At 41.8% G+C, this 25,673-nt stretch overlaps 1 protein-coding gene across 6 annotated transcripts in view; it reads left to right on the forward strand.

Annotated features, from left to right (window-relative positions):
• Positions 1 to 22,316: 22,316 nt before the first annotated feature.
• Positions 22,317 to 25,673, forward strand: part of TMEM71 (transmembrane protein 71) — a 63,668-nt gene continuing 60,311 nt past the window's right edge. For 2 of the 6 annotated variants that reach the window (XM_033935315.1, XM_033935314.1), the window contains exons 1-2: positions 22,319 to 22,631; positions 25,378 to 25,457. In XM_033935315.1, coding sequence (XP_033791206.1) covers positions 25,412 to 25,457 — 46 coding nt within the window. In that variant the 5' untranslated portion in view covers positions 22,319 to 22,631; positions 25,378 to 25,411. Of the gene's footprint in view, positions 22,632 to 25,377; positions 25,458 to 25,673 lie in introns of all 6 variants that reach the window. The other 4 variants (XM_033935313.1, XM_033935317.1, XM_033935319.1 and 1 more) reach the window with 4 other exon arrangements.

A 25,673-nucleotide genomic window follows, 5' to 3' on the forward strand; every position in this document is an offset into this window, starting at 1 on the left:
CAGTAGGTCTAGGGTTGTCAATAGTAAGAGAAAGCTTAATAATTTGTGCAGGAACACTTTTCCTATAACAATTTCCAACCTTATGAAGGGTCATACAAGTAAGCAGTGATTTACCATTTTGGTCCACCTTTTTTTAGAGTATTTTCTAGTTTATAAGCCCAGTCAGTATCAATATTCCACCCTACCGCTCCCCAGAATGCACACTTATCCCCCAACATGAGTCAGTAACATATATATATATGTCCTTAGTTTTAGGAATCTCTGAGGACCAATGGCACAGCCTTGGGATATCAATTGAAGAACAGTCCACAATGTCACAATACTCAAAGGAGAAAGTGGCAACTTGCACACTGCTGGAATTATACCATAAGGTAGTATACTGTCTTTCTTTCTGGATTCCAATTGAAGGACAGCCTTTGCGAGGGAGTAGTCCAGCTTAACGTGTGTTCGCAAAGAGATGCCGGGGGTGCTGTTGTCATTTACAGATGTGTATGGGCAGAAAGTGTCGTGGACCCAGAACACATCATCCCTGTAGACCCAGTTAGAAATGATCTATACAGGGAGAAAAACTAGCAGCAGCGGTGCCAGTAAGAGAATGATAAAGTTGGTAGAATGCTGCAATGAGATCATCATGTTGTTCCACTGGAGGAGGTGAAATCTGCGCAGGGAAGACTTGCTTCTGGGGTTTTAGGTTAACCCTCTTCAAGCGACTTGCGTGGATCCAAACAGGACACTCCTCAGTGAGTGCAGCGGGCCTGGTCACAGCGATCACAGTAGTGGGAAGGCCAAAGGGGAAATCCGTCTGCTTCCGATCCTTGGAAAGCTTCTGGACAATCACCAGGCTGGAAAAAATGGGTAGGAATCTGTGGAGAGAAAGGAGAAGTGCAAGACACGTTTCTTTGAACAAGCCCTAATATTTCAATTAGCTTTTGGACGTAGTCCTCCTGTATCAAGGGAAAATCACTACTCAACTATTGAGGGTTTGTCCACCCATGGGGCGGGGAAAGGTTATCCCGTGAGAATCTCAAGGGGAGAGCAGCCAGATGTCTGTGCATACAAAAAGAGATACTTGAAAAGAGATGCTTGAAAAGCATTCCAAATATCATTCAGCAGCTGTACTCCAATGTGATCCAAATAAGAGATAGAAAACAAGAGAAACCATGTTGCCTGTACTGAATGTGGCAACATGTAACAATACCAATTCATTTACTTGATATAGCTATGGCAAAAGAGAGACAATACTCAGTTACTTAAGGTTATTAATTGAACAATCCAAAAAGATATGTTTTTGCGTGCTGCATATAACTATTATGCACTTCAGAGAGACCATACTGATGTACTGAATGTATTCAGAAATTATATTGAATGGATCATATGTAGGGAACACCACGAAATAAACGCTGTATAAAGTAAAACTTTTTCTTAAACATATAACCCTTAACTAAACGATATTCAGAATATAAAAGCTATAAGTAAAAGAACATTGCGCAGTTAGACTAGTAAGAAGTGGAAAAAGAGCTCTAGAAATGGCCAATGTTATGTATCCTGGGGTACCCACTAAACTAAAACAAGTAGACATGACACAGACAAAACATAAAGTTTTAAACGTGGAGCTATTACTCCATCTGTCAAGTGTGCAGGGCTGAATTTAACTCTGCAAATAAACACATTGATATAAAAAAACCAAAACTACAAATAATGTATATCATAACCATCTCATATTTGGAAAAAGGCATAAATCTAATGTCTCTTTGGAGCGTCTCTATCTCTGCAGTGATAAAGAGGACCCGTGGAAAACATTAGAAATATCTGTGCCAAAACGGATCTGGGATGGCTATGTATAAATCCGGAAAAAACATTTTAAATTAGCATCATCCTAATTTCAGCTAAAACAATAGAAAGGAACTGTATTTTCCAATTTGTTTTCAATTCACAAACGTGCCAGCTGTAATTATTGAGCTATATATATCTGTATCAAGGAGCAAAAAGGTCAAGAATGAAAATATCACTAGCAAGAAGTTAAAATGTCGACCGAGCACTACAATAACCAATACCATGATATTGGGCAATGAATAAGGGAGAGCTAGCAGCTGGTATCCAGGGTTTCCCCTCTTTGCACCAAAGTCCGTCCAAAAGGGCGGCTTTGGGCACCTGCCAAACGCCAGGCATCAAGTTCAGAGGGGGAGGGGGGTAACAAAGGACTAGAAGGGAAGAGAATCCTGTTCACCCGTGAGACCCAGAAGCCCATTTAAAAGAAGGGCTTGTACATCGTGAAGAGTGTGAAGGGTAGTGGGGTGATCAAGGGTCAGAAGAGTAACCATCTCTACCACCACAGCACATGCAGCCAGGGAACTTGAACAGGAATGACTATAAAAAAAAAGGCAACAGAGCGTAACTTACCGCCATGTTCTCCCTTCATGGTGTTACAATAGTCCCAAACAAAGAGATAAACATATGGGCATAAGCAGGAGAACCCAGACCTGAGCTAGAAACCAAAGCACATTTCATGAGTCCATCTGATAAGAGCAGTCATTTCAGAAACCAGGGTCTGTCTCAAAATCTGGTCATAGAAGGAACAAGCAGAGATCCACTGGCAGCAGTGACCAATCATAGCAAGAAAAGTAAGCATGTCTTTCTTGGTAGCTGGGCGGGGCAGACCCAGAACAGCAGCAGTGCGGAAAGTGCAGGTTTTCCTCTGACCATGAGACAGGACAAAACCCAGGTATTTCACTTCAGATTTACAGACAACCATTATAAAAGGTGCAAACTATCAGCCTGACAGGTCTCCTGAATTATGGAACACAAAAAGATGTACAAAATGAGGGCAGGACCATGAGGGGCAGTGCATGACTGTAGAATAGCCCGAAGGACAATGAAGTCAACATAGCCCTGGGGCATTCCACACTAGGTATACTGTTGCTTAAAGGTGAAGGCAAAAAAGAGCTGAAAAGCCTCACCAACAGGGACAAAAATAAAACATTCTTTAGGACAATGACAGAAAAAAAAAATCATTGGCTGCTGGTGGAATAGTGGAGAAACATAAGAGCAATGAGAATTACCAAAATATTAACAGCCCTAAAATCTAGGACGAAACGGGGAATGCCATCAGCTGTGACAACAGTAACAAGCAGTGAAACCATGATTCTCACCATACTGCTTGATAAAAACAAGAATGAGTAACTTCAAAGAAGCACTATAGGGGGTCAGTGTAAGCCCAAACTGAGAAGTCTAGGGGAAGGGGCAAAAGCATTCATGCAGCCGTAGAAGAAACGCACAAAATTAGTCAGGATCAAAAGGAAGACAAGAAATAGTGCTTGTGTACAAACTACAAGGGAAAGATCTTAGACTGATTCAAACAGCGCTTTCAATTCATTCCACATAACAGCACGTCCTACCTCAGTATTAAACATTGGTGACACAGAAAGATGTGAGCTGAAGGAAAAAATGTCATACACACACAGCCGTACAAGTCTCATTTGTCTAGGAGAATCCTAAGTGCCTTTATGACTCATTACAAAACCAATATAACAATGCAAAAATATTCGCTTATCTTACCTTATAAGCGAGGTACAGTAATAAGTGACAATAAAATCTTATACTCTATAAAAGTTTTAACCTTACAAATGACAGAGTGGGCAGGGGGGTTCTATAAATAATTTCATTCTTCCCGAAAGAATGGCAGCTGCTTATATTCACGAAGGACGCTTACCGAAAGTACCCCGAGATTTTTCCCAAAAAACTCCATAATAGAACCCAAAGCTTGAACTTAAAATAAAGGGTGGGTACAGGTCACCACTACCTAGTGAGTATTAAAGAACAGAAAAAATTCAGAAATACTCACAAAATATTGGTGATATCATCTGCCCATCCCGGACGAGCCCCCAACTGAAAAGGATTAGGTCCCAATTCCTGCCCCATACTTTCTCTTTCTCTGTCATTTGAAAGTCAGATGCATCTGGGGACATGTTTGGAGATCATTTCTTGCCTCTACAATATGTCCCCAGATGCATCTGACTTTCAAATAACAGAGAAAGAGAAAGTATGGGGCAGGAATTGGGACCTAATCCTTTTCACGTTGTACTTTTGCTATTTGTATTTTGTACTTCGCTGATTGGCCAGCTCTCTTCGGTGTAAACCGCCTAGAAATCGTCAAATTGTGGCAATATAGAAGAATAACGTTATGTTATGTTATATACCGTAGAATAAGGACCATGCAGACCTATTTGCACAATGTCCGATCTGTTCTATGCCATCATTTTGGCTAAGTCTTAAGAATAATATTGTCATTTATAGCTAAAGAGACATATGATCAAGAAACTGTTTTATTTTACTTTTGTGATTATGATAAACATACCGAGAGCCTCAAAATAATACCTGGCGGGCTGCAAGTTTGAGACCACTGCTATAGGCTAAGGCTCTTTACACCTGCATTGTGATGTCATAGAACTTTATGGTTATGGAAACATGATGGCAGATAAAGGCCAAAGGGCCCATCCACAGCATCCACTATCTCCTCCTCTCCCTATTGGCTAAGGCTCTTACCATTTGCATCTCCTCTTCCTATAGGCCAGTGGTCTCCAACTCAAACCCTTTGCAGGGCCACATTTTGGATTTGTAGGTGCTTGGAGGGCCTCAGAAAAAATAGTTAATGGCTTATTAAAGAAATGACAATTTTGCAGCAGGTAAAACTCTTTATAGTTTATAAATCTTTCCTTTTGGCTAAGTCTTAATAATAATTTTGTAATTTATAGCTAAAGAGACATATGATCAAGAAACTGTTTTATTTTACTTTTGTGATTATGATAAACAATCCAAGGGCCTCATAATTGTACCTGGCGGGTCACATGTGGCCCCAGGGCCACAAGTTTGAGACCATTGCTCGTGTCATCTCTGTAACTTGTAATGGTAGTTGTGGTCAAAAATTTATGGCTGTAAGCAGTAAGGGATTATTGCCTTGAGGAAACTGTAAAGGTGAAACATGTTGGCCTAATATCCCTGAAACTAGCTAAGTACTTATTCTATTTATAAGTGTAATAATAAAATGAATAGTTGAATTAATGTAGGAGGTCCGATGAAGAGTTGACACATAAAGCCAGAGACTATGAACATTTATTCAGTGTGTGGTGATGCTGCTGAGGACCGGTTAAGATACGATATTGAGAAACCTAAGGGACACAGCTATAATTTTACAAGCTGAGTCTGGAGGATTTGATTGCTAACCATTTCTCAAAAAATTTCTGATTTGAGATGGAACTGCCTGGTACAAAATCTCTGTAACTGCAACACAAATTCTCTCAGTACAGGCATATTGTGAAGTAATACAAAACGCCGCAATGCTGTCACTTCAGATCAACGGCATCCTAGGAGATGAATCCGGTGGTAAATGGAGAAGAGCTGCGTGAAGTCAAAATCAGATAAGGGATATTCCACGGAGACGCACCATTATTTTTACTGGTAATAATTCTAACAATACTAAATAAAGCTAACCCCCACCCCCCCAAAAAAAAAAGATGTCCCAAAAAAGTGACATAAAGAGGTAGATGAATATTTTTCTTATCAACCCCTTCCAATTTGCTATTTTTTTAAAACCTATTTTCTAGATGGATATTTACGCTGTCCATCCACAATTCATCTAAATCTGAAGGGGCCTGTTAGAGGCAAGGTGTGGGCGGGACTAGGGCGGGGTTATGACCTGGACATTATTCTGCCATAATTGAATATTTCAGAATACATCCAGGGCACCATTTAGACATCTTGGGCTAGGCCTGTTTTTTTGGTGTGTGTTTTTTCAAAGACATTTTTATTGAAACGTGACATAGCAACACAAGACCATTACAATACAATAAAGGAAATAACATGACATAACAGAAGTATTTATTTATATACCATGCAATGCCTTGCGGTTCAAGGCGGTGTACATCAGGAATTAAAGATAGATAAACCGGACCATAGTGTTACTGAAAAGTGACGGTAGGAACTAATTTACATATACTGTAATAGACAAAAAAAATATTCAGTAAAGGAAGAATTAAAAGGAATAAAAAAAATAAAAGCGCAAAGTATGAGAAAATTAAGGGGGTCTTTTACTAAGGCGCACTAGCCATTTTAGCGCGCGTGTACTAAATCGGCTAGCGCACCTTAGGGCTCCGTTTACGAAGCCGCAGTAGCGGCTTCAGCGCACCTGACTTTTAATCACGCGCTAACCCCCGCACTAGCCTAAAAACTACCGCCTGCTCAAGAGGAGGCTGTAGCGGCTAGCGCGGCCGGCAGTTTAGCGCGCAGTATTACGTGCGTTAAACCGCTACTGCGCCATCGTAAAAGGAGCCCTTAGTAAAAGAACCCCTAAATGTCATTGCCATGTACAAAATACAATATATCAGATAAATATAAATAATTTTTGTTGTTGTTCCCCCATCCCCACCCCTTACTCCCTTCCCCCTCCCATCCCCAACAAAGAGCAGTCCACAGCTCTCTAACCAAGAAGGAACAAGAGCGCAACATAACAATCACAAACTGAGCAGTCTGCTCCGAGCTACTGGGGGTCAAAGAGTTCCAAAAGGGTTCCCACGCAGCTTGAAAGCATCTTCCTCTAGGAGTGTCTTAATCAGGGATCCCTAGGCGTTCCAGTCGCAAATGTTGGATAAGTAACGCTCTTCGCTGAGCTACTGATAGAGATGTTGGAGTCAGCCATTGGATTAGACCTATTTAACAAAAAATAAGTGCCAAAAGGGCCAAACTGACCCGATGACCATTGGAGGAATGTAAGCACGATCCCTCCTCCCCAAAGATGTAAATGAAACTGTACATACTTGCCTGTCTGATAGTTTCAGATGTTATGGCCAGTCATAGTAGACCAGCAAGAAGGTTCCTGGAGAAGCCTGGTGGGTGGTGTAGTCAACTATAGAGAAGGGAACTTAGGCCCATACTCCACTCTAACCACTACACTTGTGATGGAATTTGAGAGCCTTCCAAACCCCACTGTACTCACCTATAGGTGTCACCCGCAGTCATAGGGGCTATTGGTGTGGTGTACAGTTGGGCAGAGTAGGTTCTGGAGGGCTCACCATATAATATAAAGAGGCTATGGTGAAATATTATGTACCTAGGACATTTTATGTGAAGTTCACTGCAGTGCCCCCTAGGGTGCCCCACTGGTCTGCTGGGATGTCTGGGTGACTCCTCCTGCAACCCAATGGCTTGATCTGTGTGGTTTTCTTCTGGACATGTTTTTGGTTTTTATTCGTAAATATTCCAAAAAAGATAGATGCATTGAGTAGAAACACATTCATTTAAAAAAAAAAAAAACAAAAAAAAAAAACACTCCAAGATAGATGTTTTGTAGTTTTGAAAATGGGTGTGTTTGGTACTGGATTTTTGTGTGTGTTCCACAAAACATCTAAACTCAGATTTAAACATCATATTGAATAGGCTCCTCCGCAGGTCCTAACTTTCAAAACAAACTAAAAAAAACCCACAAAAACATATTTCTTGTTTATTTAGTTATAGCACCTCTTCAACAAGTTGGGTTACAGTAATACATTCACAATAAGTATTACAAAACAAAACAGACATATATAAATTTCATGCAAAATAAGCAAATAAGGTAAGTGTTCAGCACCCATATTTCATTTCGCAGAAGAGATGTCGCTTCAAAAGCTTCTTAAAAAAAGATACATCTTTTTGCTTTCTAATGTAAAAGGGAATATGATTTCAAGCTTCCGGACCAGCACAAGAAAAGGGAGAACAGAATGCTAGGAATGATCAAGAAGGGGATCACGAACAGATCGGAGAAGGTTATCATACCGCTGTACCGGGCCATGGTATGCCCTCACCTGGAATACTGCATCCAGAACTGGTCGCCATACATGAAGAAGGACACGGTACTACTCGAAAGGGTCCAGAGAAGAGCGACTAAGATGGTTAAGGGGCTGGAGGAGTTGCCGTACAGTGAGAAATTAGAGAAACTGGGCCTCTTCTCCCTTGAAAAGAGGAGACTGAGAGGGGACATGATCGAAATATTCAAGATAATGAAGGGAATAATAGACTTAGTAGATAAGGACAGGTTGTTCACCCTTTCCAAGGTAAAGAGAACGAGAGGGCACTCTCTAAAGTTAAAAGGGGATAGATTCCGTACAAACGTAAGGAAGTTCTTCTTCACCCAGAGAGTGGTAGAAAAGTAGAACGCTCTTCCGGAGGCTGTTATAGGGGAAAACACCCTCCAGGGATTCAAGACAAAGTTAGACAAGTTCCTGCTGAACCGAAACGTACGCAGGTAGGGCTGGTCTCAGTTAGGGCACTGGTCTTTGACCTAGGGAGTGGACTGCTGGGTATGATGGACCACTGGTCTGACTCAGCAGTGGCAATTCTTATGTTCTTACTTTATATGGATGTCCTAAGGGGTCAATTCTATAATATGGTGCCTCAGGTTAGATGCTCCAGTGCCATGTACTAAGAGCCAATTCTCTAATGGCATTGTGGAATCCACCTAGAAATGTTGATTGTGCAGAATAAAATTTTTTAAAATAAATAAATAATTATACAGTAGAATACAGGCAGTCCCTCAGTTACAGACGCCCGACTTAAGTATGACTCGTACTTAAGAATGCTGATGCTGCTTCATTTGATTTCACTGAGCAGGATTTCCAGTGGCAAAGACTCCTCCACTTCTGCTGTAACAGATTCAGGAATGATGCCTGGCCACATTAAGAACAGTGTGTGGTTGTGCATGCTGTGCCTTAGAGGGAACACTGGTAGGGACTTAGAAACATAAAAACATGATGGCAGATAAAGGCCAAATGACCCATCCACAGCATCCACTATCTCCTCCTCTCCCTATTGGCTAAGACTCTTTACACCTGCATTGTGATGTCATAAAACTTTATGGTTATAGAAACTTAGAAACATGATGGCAGCTAAAGACCAAATGGCCAATCCAATCTGCCCATCCACAGTAACTATTATCTCTGCCTCTCTCTAAGAGGTCCCACGTGCCTATCCCAGGCCTTCTTGAATTCAGACACAGTTTCTCTCTCCACCACCTCTTCCAGGAGACTGTTCCATGCATCTACCACCCTTTCTGTAAAAAAGTATTTCCTTAGATTACTCCGGAGCCTATCACCTCTTAACCTCAACCCAAGCCCTCTGATTCCAGAGCTTCCTTTCAAATGAAAGAGACTCGAATCATGCACATTTATGCCATGTAGGTATTTAAATGGCTCTATCATAGCTCCCCTCTCCCGCCCTTTTGTTAGCTGGGAGCAGAGGTAAGCAGCAAGAATCTTAAACTTTACAGGCTCTGAGTTACGTACAAATCTGACTTACGAACAGCTTTAAAAACGTAACTCGTTCTTAACCCGGGGACTGCCTGTACTAGCATAAGTTGGCATCTTGTATTTATTTATTTCGTTTTATATCCCATCCCCGCCAGAGAGCTCAGAACGGGTTACAAGGCAACATAGTAATAATTAGTCAAACGGGTTACGCTGACATTTGCATAATACAGTTTGTACTTCCTAAATTAACATTCACAGATCCTAAATTAACTTTAATAGAAAGTTTATTAATAGAAAATACTAAGTTAATTAATAGAAAATACTCCACAAGTTAAAAGCAAATAAATTCTTCAAAAATTGATTTAAAGTGCATATAAAGTGCTCAGATCACCAACCAAAAGTGCGATACAATACAAATAAACGCACTAGCGCTGGTTGTTTGTCGGGACCATCATGGCACTTAAAGGTCCCAATATATGTAAATTTTATACGTATTGTTAAATATAGTTATTAGCAGGGGCTCATTCAAACTGCATTCAACAGAAGCATTGACGTCACTTAGAACAAAATAGAAAATCATAACAATAATAATAAAAATGACACGGAGAAAAATAAACCTCAATTGTGAGAGGTTGGGACTACACAAGTACCCAGCCCTCAACACATCATCACAGGTTTATAAAAAAACTCCGTCTACAATTATATAGATGAGATTTTCATTCATTCAGAATCACTTTTTTTCAAACACTTTTTTTATATATATAAATAGAGCAACTGTAGACATGTCAAAATTTCATGATATGAACCCCAAGCTTAACTAAATTAGTGATGAAGGCTACAGCTCGATTTCATTTGTGCAAGAATTATCAGAGGCACAGAATGCAAAAAAACCACAATTAAGGGAGAAAACCACTCATCAACGTTGGATTAACAGGTTACAGACTGTTGAACCATTAGGTCTAAATACAACTTATGAGTGGCAACCGTTTCTTTGAATCAGTAAAATATCTTTCTATTAATGACAGCTGACAAGGTGGTCTGTATAATTGCCGATGTTTGGCTTATCACGCATCACGTTTTGTGATGACGTCATGACGCCCGGTTCGTTTTTTATTCGAACTGGGCGCGTCTCTCAGTCCCAACTCCATTTTGAGAAGAGCCAGCGGTTTGTTTAATGGATTGCAAGAAATAAGGAGACACCTGAAGATGGCAGATATCCCCTGAAGTAGCCAGTTTAGGCGAAACAGAAAGTCTTTTCTGTCGGGATTAGGAGCTGAAAGTCTCTCTGGAATTTTTCACCTCTTCAGATGAGTGGTTTTCTCCCTTAATTGTGGTTTTTTTGCATTCTGTGCCTCTGATAATTCTTGCACAAATGAAATCAAGCTGTAGCCTTCATCACTAATTTAGTTAAGCTTGGGGTTCATATCATGAAATTTTGACATGTCTACAGTTGCTCTATTTATATATATAAAAAAAGTGTTTGAAAAAAAGTGATTCTGAATGAATGAAAATCTCATCTATATAATTGTAGACGGAGTTTTTTTATAAACCTGTGATGATGTGTTGAGGGCTGGGTACTTGTGTAGTCCCAACCTCTCACAATTAAGGTTTATTTTTCTCCGTGTCATTTTTATTATTATTGTTATGATTTTCTATTTTGTTCTAAGTGACGTCAATGCTTCTGTTGAATGCAGTTTGAATGAGCCCCTGCTAATAACTATATTTAACAATACGTATAAAATTTACATATATTGATTACTACGATTGTATTCCAGAAAAATTGCTACTTAAAGGTCCCATACACTGCCCTCAAGATGATAATAACTCACTCAAAACACTGCTTTAGCTTATAACATTGTTAATAAAATCACTTATCTTAAGTAGATAAAGATTCTTAGAGGAAAAGCGGTGTATCCGTGAGGTCCATTCTCCTGAGAGAGGTGGTGGAGAGTAAAACTGTGACTGAGTTCAAAGAAGCGTGGGATGAACACAGAAGATTTAGAATCAGAAAATAAGATTAAATATTGAACTAAGGCCAGTACTGGGAAGACTTGCACGGTCTGTGTCTGTATATGGCCGTTTGGTGGAGGATGGGCTGGGGAGGGCTTCAATGGCTGGGAGGGTGCAGATGGGCTGGAGTAAGTCTTAACAGAGATTTCGGCAGTTGGAACCCAAGCACAGAGCTTTGGATTCTTGCCCAGAAATAGCTAAGAAGAAAAAAAAAAAAAAAAAAAATTTAAATTGAATCAGGTTGGGCAGACTGGATGGACCATTCGGGTCTTTATCTGCCGTCATCTACTATGTTACTATGTATGTCCTGCGCTGGTACAGCTTCCAAACTAAACACCCCTTACAACCCATTGTGATTAAAACCACCTTGCCTCCCTTCGACTCGAGAAGAACATGGGAACTCCAGCCGAACGGAATTAATAGAATATGTGCTAACCCTCCCCCCCAAAAAAAAACTAGCTCAGTAAATTTCAATGACACGGTGACAGAATTTGTCATCGTCCCTGTCCCTACAGATAACTGCGAGAAACCATTCTTTAGTGTCTTATCTCAACCTCAGTCCTTCTTCACCAGCATTCTTCAATGCAAGGCCTAAATTAACTTTCACATTCTAGGTTAGCATTCACAGGTAATAGAGTTTGTTCACACTAGATTAACATTGCCCGACATTTCTATAATACACTCCCATTTTTACAAAACCGCGCAAGAGGTTGTTAGCGCCAGGCGGCGTGCTGAGTGCTCTGCGCTGCTCTGATGCTTATGGGAACTCTACGACTGAAGGAGCAACGCAGAGCACTCAGCACGCCGGCCAGCGCTAAAACGGGAGGGGTTTTGTAAAACGGGAGGGGGACAGATTGTGCATCCTAAATTAACATTCACAGATAATATCAGACCACCTAACCCGTGCAGTGGATATATGGTCCACAAAAAAATATATATATATATATATGAAGTTGATAATCATGCTGTGTTATATTTGTTTTTATTTTATAATGGTAGCATATGCTCATAAATACCCGTTTACAGGTCTGAGAGACATTTAGAGCATTGAGATCAAGCACCAAATTTTTGCGTCTCAACGGCCACAAATTTGGACTTGGAGGATGAGATGTACAGTGTCAGCATCTATGAGACACACATGGTTTTTTTCTGTTACATAGAGCATTATGTACCCCTGTTCGGTTACAAAAATTGGATAGCTCTAAGTCTAATAGATGTTGGCACTGTCATCTCGAAGTAGGGACTTTAGATCATTTATTATTCTACTAGTCTTTAAGCCCGTTACATTAACGGGTGCTAGAGTAGATGTCTGTCTGGGTTTTTTTTTTTTCTTTGTCTCTCTCTCCTTACACGTTGCCTGTCTGTGTCATTTTTTCTGTCTGTGTCTCTCCCTATGTCCTTAGTGCCCCTAGTGCCTCCTTCCCATGTCCTTAGTACCCCTTCCTATGTCCTTAGTGCCTCCAGTACCTCCTTACTGTGTCCATAATGCCCCCAGTGCCTCCTTCCCATGGCCTTAGTGCCCCAGTGCCTGCGTACTGTGTCCTTAATGCTCCCAGTGCCTCCTTCCTATGTCCTTAGTGCCCCTAGTACCTCCTTCCTGTGTCCTTAGTGCCCCCAGTGCCTTTGTCCTGCTTAGTGCCCTCAGTGCATCCTATGTCCTTAGTGCCCTCAGTGCCCCTTTCTATGTCCTTAGTGCCCCAGTGCCTCCTTCCTATGTCCCCATCATTATCTTCCAGATATACTTATTGTTAATCTGTTTTAACATATTGACACACTTATTGTAAGTTTGAAAATGAATAAGGATTAAAAAAAAAAAAAAATACCCGTTCACTTACCCCAGGTCTATAGCAGGCATGTTTCTGTGCTTGGGCAACACCCCCAAAGAAGTGTACACGCCAACAGAACTGGGACAAATGATTCTTTATTGGAAAAAGACCCAACACTGCCAGTGTTTCAGCTCTTGGCCTTCCTCAGGGGTCTACAACAATATGTAAAAACATAAATTCAACTATACATATTCAAATTAAAAAAAAAAAAAAAATCACTACTAAAAACTATACTGACACATTTCATTCTATCAAATTTCTCTCATATATTCTTTATACCCTGTTTCCCTGAAAATAAGACCTAGCATGATTTTTAAAGATGCTCCTAATATAAGCCCTACCCAAAAAATAAGCCCTAGTTAAGATCAACCCCTGAAGCCACCCCCCCTCTCGATTGTCCCCGACACTCCCTGTCTCCATCTCCCTGTCCTCACACTAGTGCTGTACGATTTGCTGGAAAAAAAAATCAGACTCGTCAATTCAGCAACCCCCACCCCAGTGAGACCTGACATACCTTCGCTCCAAGGACTCCTAAAGCAGCGGCAGCGCTCTGAAGGAGCAGGGTCAGTGGAGTTCTGCTGCATAGGGGGATGGGAAGGAGGGATAGAAAGATTCTGCACAAGGGGATGAGTGAGAGGAGAGGAAAGATGCTGTACATAGGGGCAGAAAGGAAAGAGGAAGAATCGGGGTGGAGGAGAGGAAGGGAGAGATGATTGTTGTACATGAAAAAAAATAAGACATGCCCTGAAACATAGAAACATGACGGCAGATAAAGGCCAAATGGCCCATCTAGTCTGCCCATCCATAGTAACCATTATCGCTTTCTCTCTCCGAGAGATCCCATGTGCCTATCCCAGGCCCTCTTGAATTCAGACACAGTCTCTGTCTCCACCACCTCTTCCGGGAGACTATTCCACCCTTTCTATAAAAAAGTATATCCTTAGGTTACTCCGGAGCCTCTCACCTCTTAACTTTATCCTATGCCCTCTGATTGCAGAGTTTCCTTTCACATGAAAGAGACTCGACTCATGCGCATTTATATTACGTAGGTATTCAAACGTCTCTATCATATCTCCCCTCTCCCACCTTTCCCCCAAAGTATACAGACTGAGATCTTTAAGTCTGCCCCATACGCATTATGATGAAACATAGAAACATAGAAAATGACGGCAGAAAAGGGCCATAGCCCACCTAGTCTGCCCTTTCCAATTATCCGCCCCCCAGAGTTCACTCCCTTAGAGATCCCACGTGAGTATCCCATTTCCTCTTAAAATCCGTCACGCTGCTGGCTTCAATCACCTGCAATGGGAGTTCATTCCAATGATCCACCACTCTCTCGGTGAAGAAGTACTTTCTGGAGTCGCTACGAAATTTCCCTCCCCTGATTTTCAGCGGATGCCCTCTGGTGGTTGAGGGTCCTATGAGACAGACTCGATACGTCCCGTGATGTACTTATACGTTTCAATCATGTCTCCCCGTTCTCATACTATTTCAGTAGCCTTCCTCTGGACCGACTCCATCCTTTTTATATCTTTTTAAAGGTATGGCCTCCAGAATTGGACACAATATTCTAAATGAGGTCTCACCAGAGTCTTATACAGAGGCATCAATAGTTCTTTTTTTCTACTGGCCTATTCAACCTAGGGACCCAAAATTAATATCTAAAGAAATCTATATGTAAGCCGTTTACTCTAAACAATAATTCTGACTATCTATTTGCATATTCATTCATATTGTATTCATCAGTATATCTTCAATCATATCTTTTCAGCTGCCTGTGCTGACCTGGCTCCCCTCTGAAATCACTTCTGGGTTGCGGGGCCAGGAAGTGACGTCAGAGGGAAAGCCAACACTGGCGTAAGCAGCAGACCAGAGAAGCTGCTCATGCTGGCGAGGATTTATAGAGGTGCGGGGGAAGGGAGGGTGCGAGTGTGGCATGGGGGGGAGAGGGCAGGGAAGGAGCAGGGGGGGGGTGTCACTGCTGGAGCGCCCCCTACCCTTGCTATACCACTGCTACCACAGTCTTTCCACTACAATTACTTTGAAATCCCAATTGGGAATTAAGCAAGATGTTAAAATTTATCTAAATATTCTATTAACTGTTATGTGACCCAACCTTTCATAATTTAACAGGGAAAGGGATTGACACAATTTGTCTACCATTAGATATATTCCTAGATTTAAGATAGGACAGCTTCCCTTAGCTGACAGCCTTGCGAAAGGTACATTATTATCAGTGCTGTAGTTTTTCTTTTAAGTTTTTTTTTTTTTTTGGGGGGAGGGGGTTGGGCCCTCAGTTAATTCAACTACCTGCAGCCCTAGCTCTAATTAAAGCTGCTCTCTTAACCTCATATTTTTTTGTGCTGAAGCTTTCTGCATCTTCTAGGCCAGGGAACCTCAAAGGGAAATGTCATTATAGACCTGATAGCACCAAGTTGGTTGTCAGAGGCTTCTGGTAATTTCTAGTGGAAACAGATCCTAGTAGAAACCATAAGAACATAAGCTGTGCCTCTGCTGGGTCAGACCAGAGGTCCATCACGCCCAGCAGTCCGCTCACACGGCGGCCCATCAGGTCCAGGACCTGTATAGTAATCCTCTATCTATCCCCTTCTATCCCCTTTTCCTTCAGGAAATTATCGAATCCCTTCTTGACCCAGTTTCAGTTTCATTTTTCTCACCTAGCTGTGTGCTGGATTCCAAGTTGGTAGTTCTCTGTTCCAGCTCTTCAGTTTTGTGCTGAGAAATATTTAGCTTTGCATTAAGGCTTTCCAGCTCTTTTGGCCTCTCTCTGGTAAGCTCTGTGTTTTTAAGCATGTCCTTAAGTGTCTGTATTTCCCTTGGGATTGGATGTTGTACTTCTGAGTTGTCCTTTTCAGCCATTTTGTCAGAGCTTTTGTTTTCTGGCTTTTTAGTCCAGAAGACACTGAATACAGCAGGTCTGATTTAGAATTCTTGATCTCAGCCATGATAAAAAAAAAGAAGGGACATTATTTGTTGGTAGATTTGATGAAAAAATCCAGTTATTTTCGGGCAAAATAGTCTCTGTTCACAGGAGCTCTCACACCATGCTTCTGTCCAGGTCAAGCTAGCTCTTGTTGCAAAACATGTCGGATCATGTAACCCAGTAGCATTCTAAGCTAAGTATACAATTAATTTGAATATGTTTAAATAGAATAATCTCAAGGAAACTTCTAAAAAGATTATGATGGGTTAAAAAGTTAAAAAAAAAAAGAATGTGGGCCAATGAGGAATAAAAACACCAGTATCCCTACCTCTATTGAACATTACTAAGGGTGGAGGAGGTGTACCTTAGGCCGCATTTTGCCAAATTTGAACTATATGAGAGCATGTGGAACAACTTGTAATTTTGTGGAGAGGGATGTTGGATATTGTCGAGGTTGGGTGAAGTATTGGAGAATTCTCTATTGTGAACCATCATCATGTTCTTCCCAGCATCACTCAGGGTGATCTACTCTGACTCACTCGGGCCTTTTGCGGTTCATCGGCGTATTCCTCTCAGCTTTCTCCAGGCAACTGATCTAGTAAGTTCAGCTTGAAGTAGAGGATTAAACACAGAGTCTCGGAGAATATCAAGTGACAGCGAATAGCATGGAGATATGGCGCTATTCCAAGATTCATGGAAAAGAGGAGAGGCGAGATAAGACCATAGCACACATACCACGTAAGAGATCTGTTTTTAGAAAGGTTTCAGCTGTTCTGTGATAATGCTAAATAATCTTTTAACCTAAAGACGTAATTGCTTCTGCTAGGCTTTTTATTTTCAAAAGGCATTGTAAATTCCTTCCTCCAGATATATCTGCTATGTTCTCGACAATGTATAAAACTTGTAGAAATATAACAATTCGATAAGATCCAATTATTATTTTTTTTTATAATGAAACATTTCCACTGGCCAATCAGCTTCAAGCTCCAGTGGGCTACAAAAGATAGTTGAAGCCTCTGGGAATTTCAAGCTAGCACAGTGATTTGGAAATAAATCACTAAGGGCTCCTTTTCATAAAGCTGAGGTCGAGGTTTGTACTGTGAGCCGGCGAGGTAAATGCTCCAGCACTCATACGAATTCTATGAGCATCAGAACATTTACCTAGAGAGAATGACACGGGGGAAAAATTTTCCCGTCCACGCAAGTTCTTTTCCTGCAAGCTCCATCCACATCTGCACAAGCCTCAAACACTTTAAAATCATAAGTAGCAACATTCTACAGCTGAGATTGTGATGTCATAATGCCTCATTCCACCAATGCCTAAGCTCCGTCCTCATCTGCACAAGCCTCAAACACTTTAAAATCATAAGTAGCAACATTCTACAGCTGAGATTGTGATGTCATAATGCCTCATTCCACCAATGCCTAAGCTCCGTCCTCATCTGCACAAGCCTCAAACACTTTAAAATCATAAGTAGCAACATTCTACAGCTGAGATTGTGATGTCATAATGCCTCATTCCACCAATGCCTAAGCTCTGTCCTCACCTGCACAAGCCTCAAACACATTACAATCATAAGTAGCAACATTCTAGAGCTCAGATTGTGATGTCATAATGCCTCATTCCACCAGTGCCTAAGCTCTGTCCTCACCTGCACAAGCCTCACACACTTTAAAATCATAAGTAGCAACATTCTAGAGCTCAGATTGTGATGTCATAATGCCTCATTCCACCAATGCCTAAGCTCTGTCCTCACCTGCACAAGCCTCAAACACTTTACAATCATAAGTAGCAACATTCTTGAGCTCAGATTGTGATGTCATAATGCCTCATTCCACCAGTGCCTAAGCTCTGTCCTCATCTGCACAAGCCTCAAACACTTTAAAATCATAAGTGTTCGAGGCTTGTGCAGTTAAGGCAGAGCTTACAGGAATGGGGCAGGGACAGCCTCAAAACTCGCGGGGACGGGGTGGGGGATTAGAGTTCCTGCGGGGATGGGGAAAAATTTGTCCACGTGTCATTCTCTACATTTACCTAGCTGGCCCACAGTAGAAACCAGTATAAATTCATAGTCCATGTTCTCTTGGTAGTGACCTAGGGAACAATCTCTTCATTTCTCAGTTAGATAGCCATGCCTTTGACTACTACAGGGGTGTCCCTCCTCGAGGGCCGCAATCCAGGGTTTTCAGGATTTCCCCAATGAATATGCATGAGATCTATTAGCATACAATGAAAGCAGTGCATGCAAATAGATCTCATGCATATTCATTGGGGAAATCCTGAAAACCCGACTGGTTTGCGGCTCTCGAGGACGGACTTTGACACTCTTGGACTACTACAGGTACAAGATTATTTATCCGAAATCCCAAAAACCAAAAAGCTCCAAAAAACCAAAGTGGCAAAGAGAGCTTCAGATTCCGCACAGGGTGGCAGTGAGAAGCAGAAAAGGAGGGTCTAGATCAGGGGTAGGCAATTCCGGTCCTCAAGAGCCACAGGCAGGCCAGGTTTTCAGGATATCCACAATAAATATGCACAAGATAGATTTGCATCTCAAGGAGGCAATGCATGCAAATCCATCTCATACATATTCACTGTGGATATCCTGAAAACCTGGCCTGAAAACATCGAGGACCGGAGTTGCCTACCCCTGGCCTAGGCTGATCCATCACGGCTGATTCAGCACAGCGGTTTCATTGCGGAATTGGCCATGGCAGCACCCGACCTCTTCTGGGGGGACTATGGCCCCCCCCCAATATAGGAGCACCCCCTACACCCCTCCAAAATAAGAGTGCCCCCTATATCCCCCCACCCTTCCAAGGTAGAAGCACCCCCACCCTATGAGCGTCAGAGTTGTTACTGCCACGGCCAGCGCTAAAAACCACGCTGCGGCTTTGTAAAAGGGGGGGAGAAGGTAAATTCATTCATGCAAGTCCCCTTCATTGAAAAATGCCCGTGCGTGAGCCATTTGTTATAAAGAATTTTTCGATGAAATGGACTTGCATGAACTAAAGATAATACTTATTGTTATTGCTTTTAAGTGGGAGGTTTTTATGCCTATGAGGAGGCTCATTAAGATTTGTGAAGAGGCTCATTGAAGTCCCGAACCGTTTCCTGAGACTTATCCTCCGATTCCTCCATTTATTTATTTATATGATTTGACAACCGATTAACATTTTCCTGTTAGTGGACACTCAGCTCATTCCCGTGGAGATTTGTTAATGAACACAATGTATTGCAGAATTCCAAATTTCAGGGATGTTGCTGTCTCGCTCAGATCAGCCTGAACGGCTCTCGTGTATACATGAAAATGTAGTCTTCACCCATGCATATCCTCGCCCGACCGGACCAGCCCTTTCAGGTTCTCTTGGGTGGGGGTGCAATCGTAGGCTAATAGCAAAGATTGTAGGCATCAGCTGGGTCAGCGAAAACTCCATTTTCAGCTTCCATCAATTGACAGAAAATATGGGGAATTTATTCTTTGTTTTAGGGGAGAAACAAATAGGATATTTCTCGTTTTCAGGAGGATGACATGATATATTTCTCAGTCCGTTTTGATAGATTAGTCCAGAAACTTTCCCCCTCTTCTGTTAAACTGCGCTAGCAGTTTTTAGCGCAGAGAGCCGCGCCGAATGGCCCCGCGCTGCTCCCGACGCTCATAGGAACTCTATGAGCATCGGGGGCAGCGCGGGCCATTCAGAGCGGCTCCCCGCGCTGGAAACTGCTAGCGCAGTTTAATAGAAGAGGCCTCTTCTTTGAGTGTCATAAAATTAAAGTATAGAAACTTGATGGCAGATAAAGGCCAAATGGCCTATCCAAGCCGGCCCATCTGGAGTATCCACTATCTCCTCCTCTCCCTAAGAGATCCCACCTGCCTGTCTCACACTTTCTTGAATTACATTAGTGATTTCTATTCCGCCTTTACCATGCGGTTCAAGGCTGATTACATAAGAACTGTTATGATATTAAGAAGTAATAATAATGATAACAGTTTATATACTGCAGGACCGTGAAGTTCTATGTTAAGATATTAAGATGTACTTAAGGAATAGTTTGAACATTTTCTAATTAGCTAAGGAGTAGATAGTATTGCAGGAGGAGTTCGGGACACGTCTGGTTGAATTCAGATATAATCTTTAACTCCACCACCTCAACAGGGAAAGAGGAATCTCAAGTATAGCTATGTGATGCAGGGTTTCATGTTGGGAGGAAAAGGATCTAGGTGTCATCGTTGAGGATATGTCAGCTTAGTGTACGGTGCCGGCTAAGAAAGTAAATAGAATGTTAGGAATTATCAGGAAAGGAATGGAAAACAAAGATGAAAATGTTATAATGCCCTTGTAATGCCCTATGGTACGGCCGCACCTCAAATACTGCGTGTAATTCTAATCGTCATATATTTAAAAGATATAGCAGAATTAGAAAGGGTTCAGAGAAGGGCGATAAAAGGGATAGGACGACTTCCCTTAAAGGAAAGGCTAAAGCGGCTAGGGCTCCTTAGCTTGCAGAAGAGACGGCTCAGGAGTGATATGATCGAGGTAGGGTGGAGTGGAAAGGGTAGATGTGAATCGCTTGTTTGCTCTTTCCAAAAATACTGGGACTAGAGGGCATGCAATGAAGCTAATAAGTAGTAGATTTAAAACAAATTGGAAAAAAAATATTTCTTCACACAACGTGTAATTAAACACTGGAATTCATTGCCGGAGAATGTTGTGAAATCAGTTAGCTTAGCAGGGTTTTAAAAAAGGTTGGATAATTTCCTAAAAGAGAAGTCCATAGGCCATTATTGAGCTGGCTTGGGGAAATCTCCTGCTTATTCCTAGGATAAGCAGCATAAAATCTGTTTAACTCCTTGCGAATTTGCCAGATACTTGTGACCTGGGTTGTCCATTGTTGGAAACAGGATACTGAGCTTAGAAACATAGAAACATGACGGCAGATAAAGGCCAAATGGCCCATCTAGTCTGCCCATCCACAGTAATTATTATCTCTTTCTTTCTCTGAGAGATCCCACGTGCCTATCCCAAGCACTCTTGTATTAAGACACAGTCTCTGTTTCCACCACCTCTTCCGGGAGAATGTTCCACTCTTAATGGACCTTTGATCTGTACCAGTATGGTAACTTATATTCTTACTGTCTTTAAGCCCGTTACATTAACGGGCGCTAGAATAGATGTGTGTGTCTGTCTTTCTTTCTTCTCTCTCTCTCCTTGGCTGCTTTCTTTCTTTCTTTCTTTCTTTCTCTCTCTCTCTTTCCTCAGCTGTCTACCACCACCCCTTGCCTGCTCCCCCTGTTCAGCAGTAGGCATTCTCCCTTCCTTTACCCCCCCCCGCCCATCCAGCAGCACCTCTTCCATGCTCCCCCTATCCAGCAGTAGGCCTTCTCCCTTCCTTTTACCCCCGCCCCCATCCAGCAGCACCTCTTACCTGATGCCCTGTCAAGCAGTAGGCCTTCTTCTTTCCCTGCTCCCCCTGTCCAGCATCCATTAGCCCGGGCAGCCTCAGGGCTTTTGCTAGGCCGGCCCACCTCGCATTATCGAAGTGGGCCGGCCTAGCAAATGCCCCGCAGCTGCTGCATTTGCTGGTCGGGGGGGGGGGGGTGAGAAGAGGCGTCCCGGCAGCGCAGGAGCCAAACCGCTGCTGAAATCGCTGTCGCAAGCCACCCCAAGCGCCACAAGCCACACCACGCACCAGAAATGGAATTTGGCACGGAGGGATCACAAAACCCTAAGTGCGCATGCGCGCTTAGGGTTTTATTATAGAGGATGTTAATGCTGAGAAGCATCTCCACATCAGGGCTCCATTGGTGATGTCAGTATGCCCATACGCCTTATGACGTAGACCATTTTGGTAGCCTTCCTATGGACTGACTCCATCCTGTTTATAGTTTTTTGAAGGTGCAGTATCATGTGCATTTAATATACTTTATGTCATGTTTCATGTAAGAGAACTTTTATATTCTCACCAATTAAAAAATTGTGTTTTTTTTAAATTGAAAATGAGCTAGTTTCTGATTAGCTGAAGATACTTGAGTAAACTGATTGGCTGAGACCAGGCTCATTCTAATCAACATTTATTCATAACAGCTCATGTATATAAAGGTATCTCAGTCTAAAGCCAAGTTTTCATTTCTTCAAACAGTTAAATTGACATTCATAGGAAGAAAGCTCTGTATGGCTATCAAATTTTCTTGCTTCTAAGTGGCTGCAAGTCTGATCAGAGAGTTGGCTGCAAGAGGAAATGTGACCTCATCGTGTCTCCATTCCTTTGACTGCTGGGGCTGTTTTTGAAAACAAACAGGACAGTTTAGAAGCAAAGTGCGTTTCTCAAGACCTCAGAGCTGGAGGAAATTGCACAAAGAATGAACCTCTCTCTCTGCAAAAGCGAAGGAACTTTGTTGCATTGATCCGCAGAGTGGAAAATGGTTTGCAAGGTTTACAGGTGGAAAGCCATGAAACACAACGTCATCGGGCTTAGCTCGTCTTCAGGATAACTGGACTGTTGGCAATTTATCAAGGAGCATTCCATAGGAGAGAACGCCCTGGACTGAAGAGAACAGTATTTCAGCTCATAAGTATCATGTATGCAAATAGAATTTTCCTGGGCTGTTTGGCTAATAGGGAAATACTTTGAAAACCAATAGGAGGAAATATTTTTTCACCCAGAGAATAGTTAAGCTCTGGAACGCGTTGCCAGAGGTTGTGGTAAAAGCGGATAGAGCAGCTGGTTTTAAGAAAGGTTTGGACAAATTGCTGCGGGAAAAGTCCATAGTCTGTTATTAAGGCACAGGGGAAGCCTCAGCTTGCCCTGGATCGGTAGCATGGAATATTGCTATTATTTGGGGTTCCGGAATCTTGCTATTCTTTGAGATTCTGCATGGAATCTTGATACTCTTTGGGGTTCTAGAATATTTTGTTACTCTTTGGGATTCTGGAATGTTGCTACTCTTTGGGTTTTGGCCAGGTATTAGGGACCTGGATTGGCCACCGTGAGAACGGGCTACTGGGCTTGATGGACCATTGGTCTGACCCAGTAAGGCTGTTCTTATGCTCTTACATGTATCAAGAATAGGACAATCAAGCCATTGTTACATCACTGATGAGTTTGGCTCTGATGCACTGTGGAATGAGGCATTATGACATCACAATCTCAGCTCTGGAATGTTGCTCTCATTGGGGTTCCAGAATCTTGCTATTCTTTGAGATTCTGCATGGAATCTTGATACTCTTTGGGGGTTCTAGAATATTTTGTTACTCTTTGGGATTCTGGAATGTTGCTACTCCTTGGGTTTTGGCCAGGTACCAGTGTCTTGGATTGACCACCGTGAGAACAGGCTACTGGGCTTGTTGGACCATTGGTCTGACCCAGTAAGGCTATTCTTAACTATGTTTTTAAGATGCATCTCCTGATTGCATCAAACAAGTTGGTTTTAAGCAGTTTAATTGCTTGTAATATATTTTGTCATCCATTCATGAAAATGTTTGCAAATCAATACACTGAGAATAATAGGCTGTTTGTTTTTTTCAAAATTCAATTAATTTCTGCACGTTTCCAGGAAAATGAACTGGAAAGCAGAAACAATACTAGCATTGTATTCGAATTGATCAATGGAGGGCACAGGGATCTAGGTTTCAAATGTCAGGAATGTAATACGAGTATTGCAGGGATAGCCCCTGCTTGCTTTTGGTTAACACTGTCGCAGTGAATAGGGTTTGTTTTTTTGTGAGGTTTTTTTGACGAATGTTAACTTTTATTCTTGCTATTTAAAATCATTTAGTACCAGGTCTTGCCCTGAAAGGGCAATCTATGTTTATTGGAAATCTTTAAAAAAAAACACCTCAGCTGATGCATTTGTGGGTGTGTGGTCGCCCGTGATTGCGATGCACCGAATAGTCAGCATCCTGCAGACAGGAAGCTATAAAGAGCACAGCGAGACTGAGCTTTTGAGAACTGTGGCTCTGAGGGAGATGTTTCATATCAACTAACTTACTGTCAAGGAACTACCAGAAGCCAATTAACTTTCAGTAAAACTGCTAAGAGATATTTACAGAGTTGTAAGGCCAATTAGTTACCCATTATGGGTGCAATTCTTTAATATAGATGTAACGCCCCCTTCAGGGCGACTCTGGGTCCAGGGCCTGACTTGGCTCTCGAGTCCCCTGAAGGCAGTCTCTGTGGGTCTTTCACTCAGATAGCACTTGGTGCCTCCACCTAGGGAAAAGGAGTGTTAGCGGGTGGGTTCACCTTCTTCTGCCCCCATCATTGAATCTACAAAAAAAAAAAAAAAGAGAGAGAATGGAGATAATTAAAAATAGAATGCCATCAATTCTACAAGGCTTCCTTCCTGTTTGGTTGAGTTAGAGCTCAGCTGTACAGTAACTAAACACTTCACAAGTTTTATCTACACCCTGGCGTGGCGCATCATTAGTAAAAGTAGACAGTATAGGAAGAAGGATGGTCAAGAAATGTGCTGTAGTATTAGTTTTATCTATTTTAGACTATTGTAACATCATTTATTTAGGAGCACCCCAAAAAATTCTAAGGAAATTAAGGATAATTCAGAATACAGCTGTTTAATTGATTTCTGGTTTAAAAAAGAACGACCATATTATCGTTTACTTCATTGGCTGCCTTTAGAGGCAAGAGTAGTATTCAAATTTTCCTGTATCTGCTTTAAGCTGATATCGGGATTGTCTCCAGCTTACCTTTTTCCTCATTTTGTGTTGCATAGACCATCAAGAGAAACTAGAAACTTCTACTTATTTGCTTATCTAAATATTAATAGGTGTAGATATAAGATCTTCTTAGATAGCATTTCAAGCTGGTAGGCAACAATCTTGGTTAGGTAAATGTATTCAGCAAGCTATGTTATCCTATTGCAGTTTTTGAAAATTAATTAAGACTACTTTGTTCGATAAGTTTATTACTTAGGGGTCCTTTTATCAAACTGCGCTAGCGGGGTTAGCGCGTCGGACATTACATCATGTGCTAACCCCCCGCGGCCAGCTAAAAAACTAACGCCTGCTCCATGCAGGCGTTAGTGGCTACCGCGGCAGGAGGTTTAACGCATGGTATTACGCGCGTTAAACCCCTACCGCAGCTTGATAAAAGGACCCCTTAGTGAATTTTATTATTGAAATTCTATTTTACAAATATTTGTATTTTTTACTGTATTTCGCTGATTGTCCAGCTCTTTTTAGTGTAAACCGCCTAGAACTTTTGGTTATGGCGGTATAAAAGAATAAAGTTATTATTATTATTAAGAAATTCTGTTCACTTTTTTAAATTCAGAGTTGATGACTGAGGTTTTGCTTTTATATCTTATAGACGTTCTTTTAGGTTGATTAAGGAGCACCCCAAGATGTATCAACTGCTACAATTTACATCAACACCGCTGAGAAAAAAATGTATGTTCACATGTCCTCCAACCATATATTCAAGTATTGTGAGGGGCTTCATATTAGAGAATGACACGGTGACAAAATTAATCGCCTTTCCCGTCCCCGCGGATAACTGCGGAAAATAATCCGATGTCATTTTCTAGTGTCTATTTCAACCTCGGTCCTTCTACATCAGCATTCTTCAAAGCAAAGCTTGCGGGTCAGTGGTTGTGGCCATTCACA

This window comes from Geotrypetes seraphini, chromosome 2, assembly GCF_902459505.1.
Source record: "Geotrypetes seraphini chromosome 2, aGeoSer1.1, whole genome shotgun sequence".
NCBI lineage: Eukaryota > Metazoa > Chordata > Amphibia > Gymnophiona > Dermophiidae > Geotrypetes > Geotrypetes seraphini.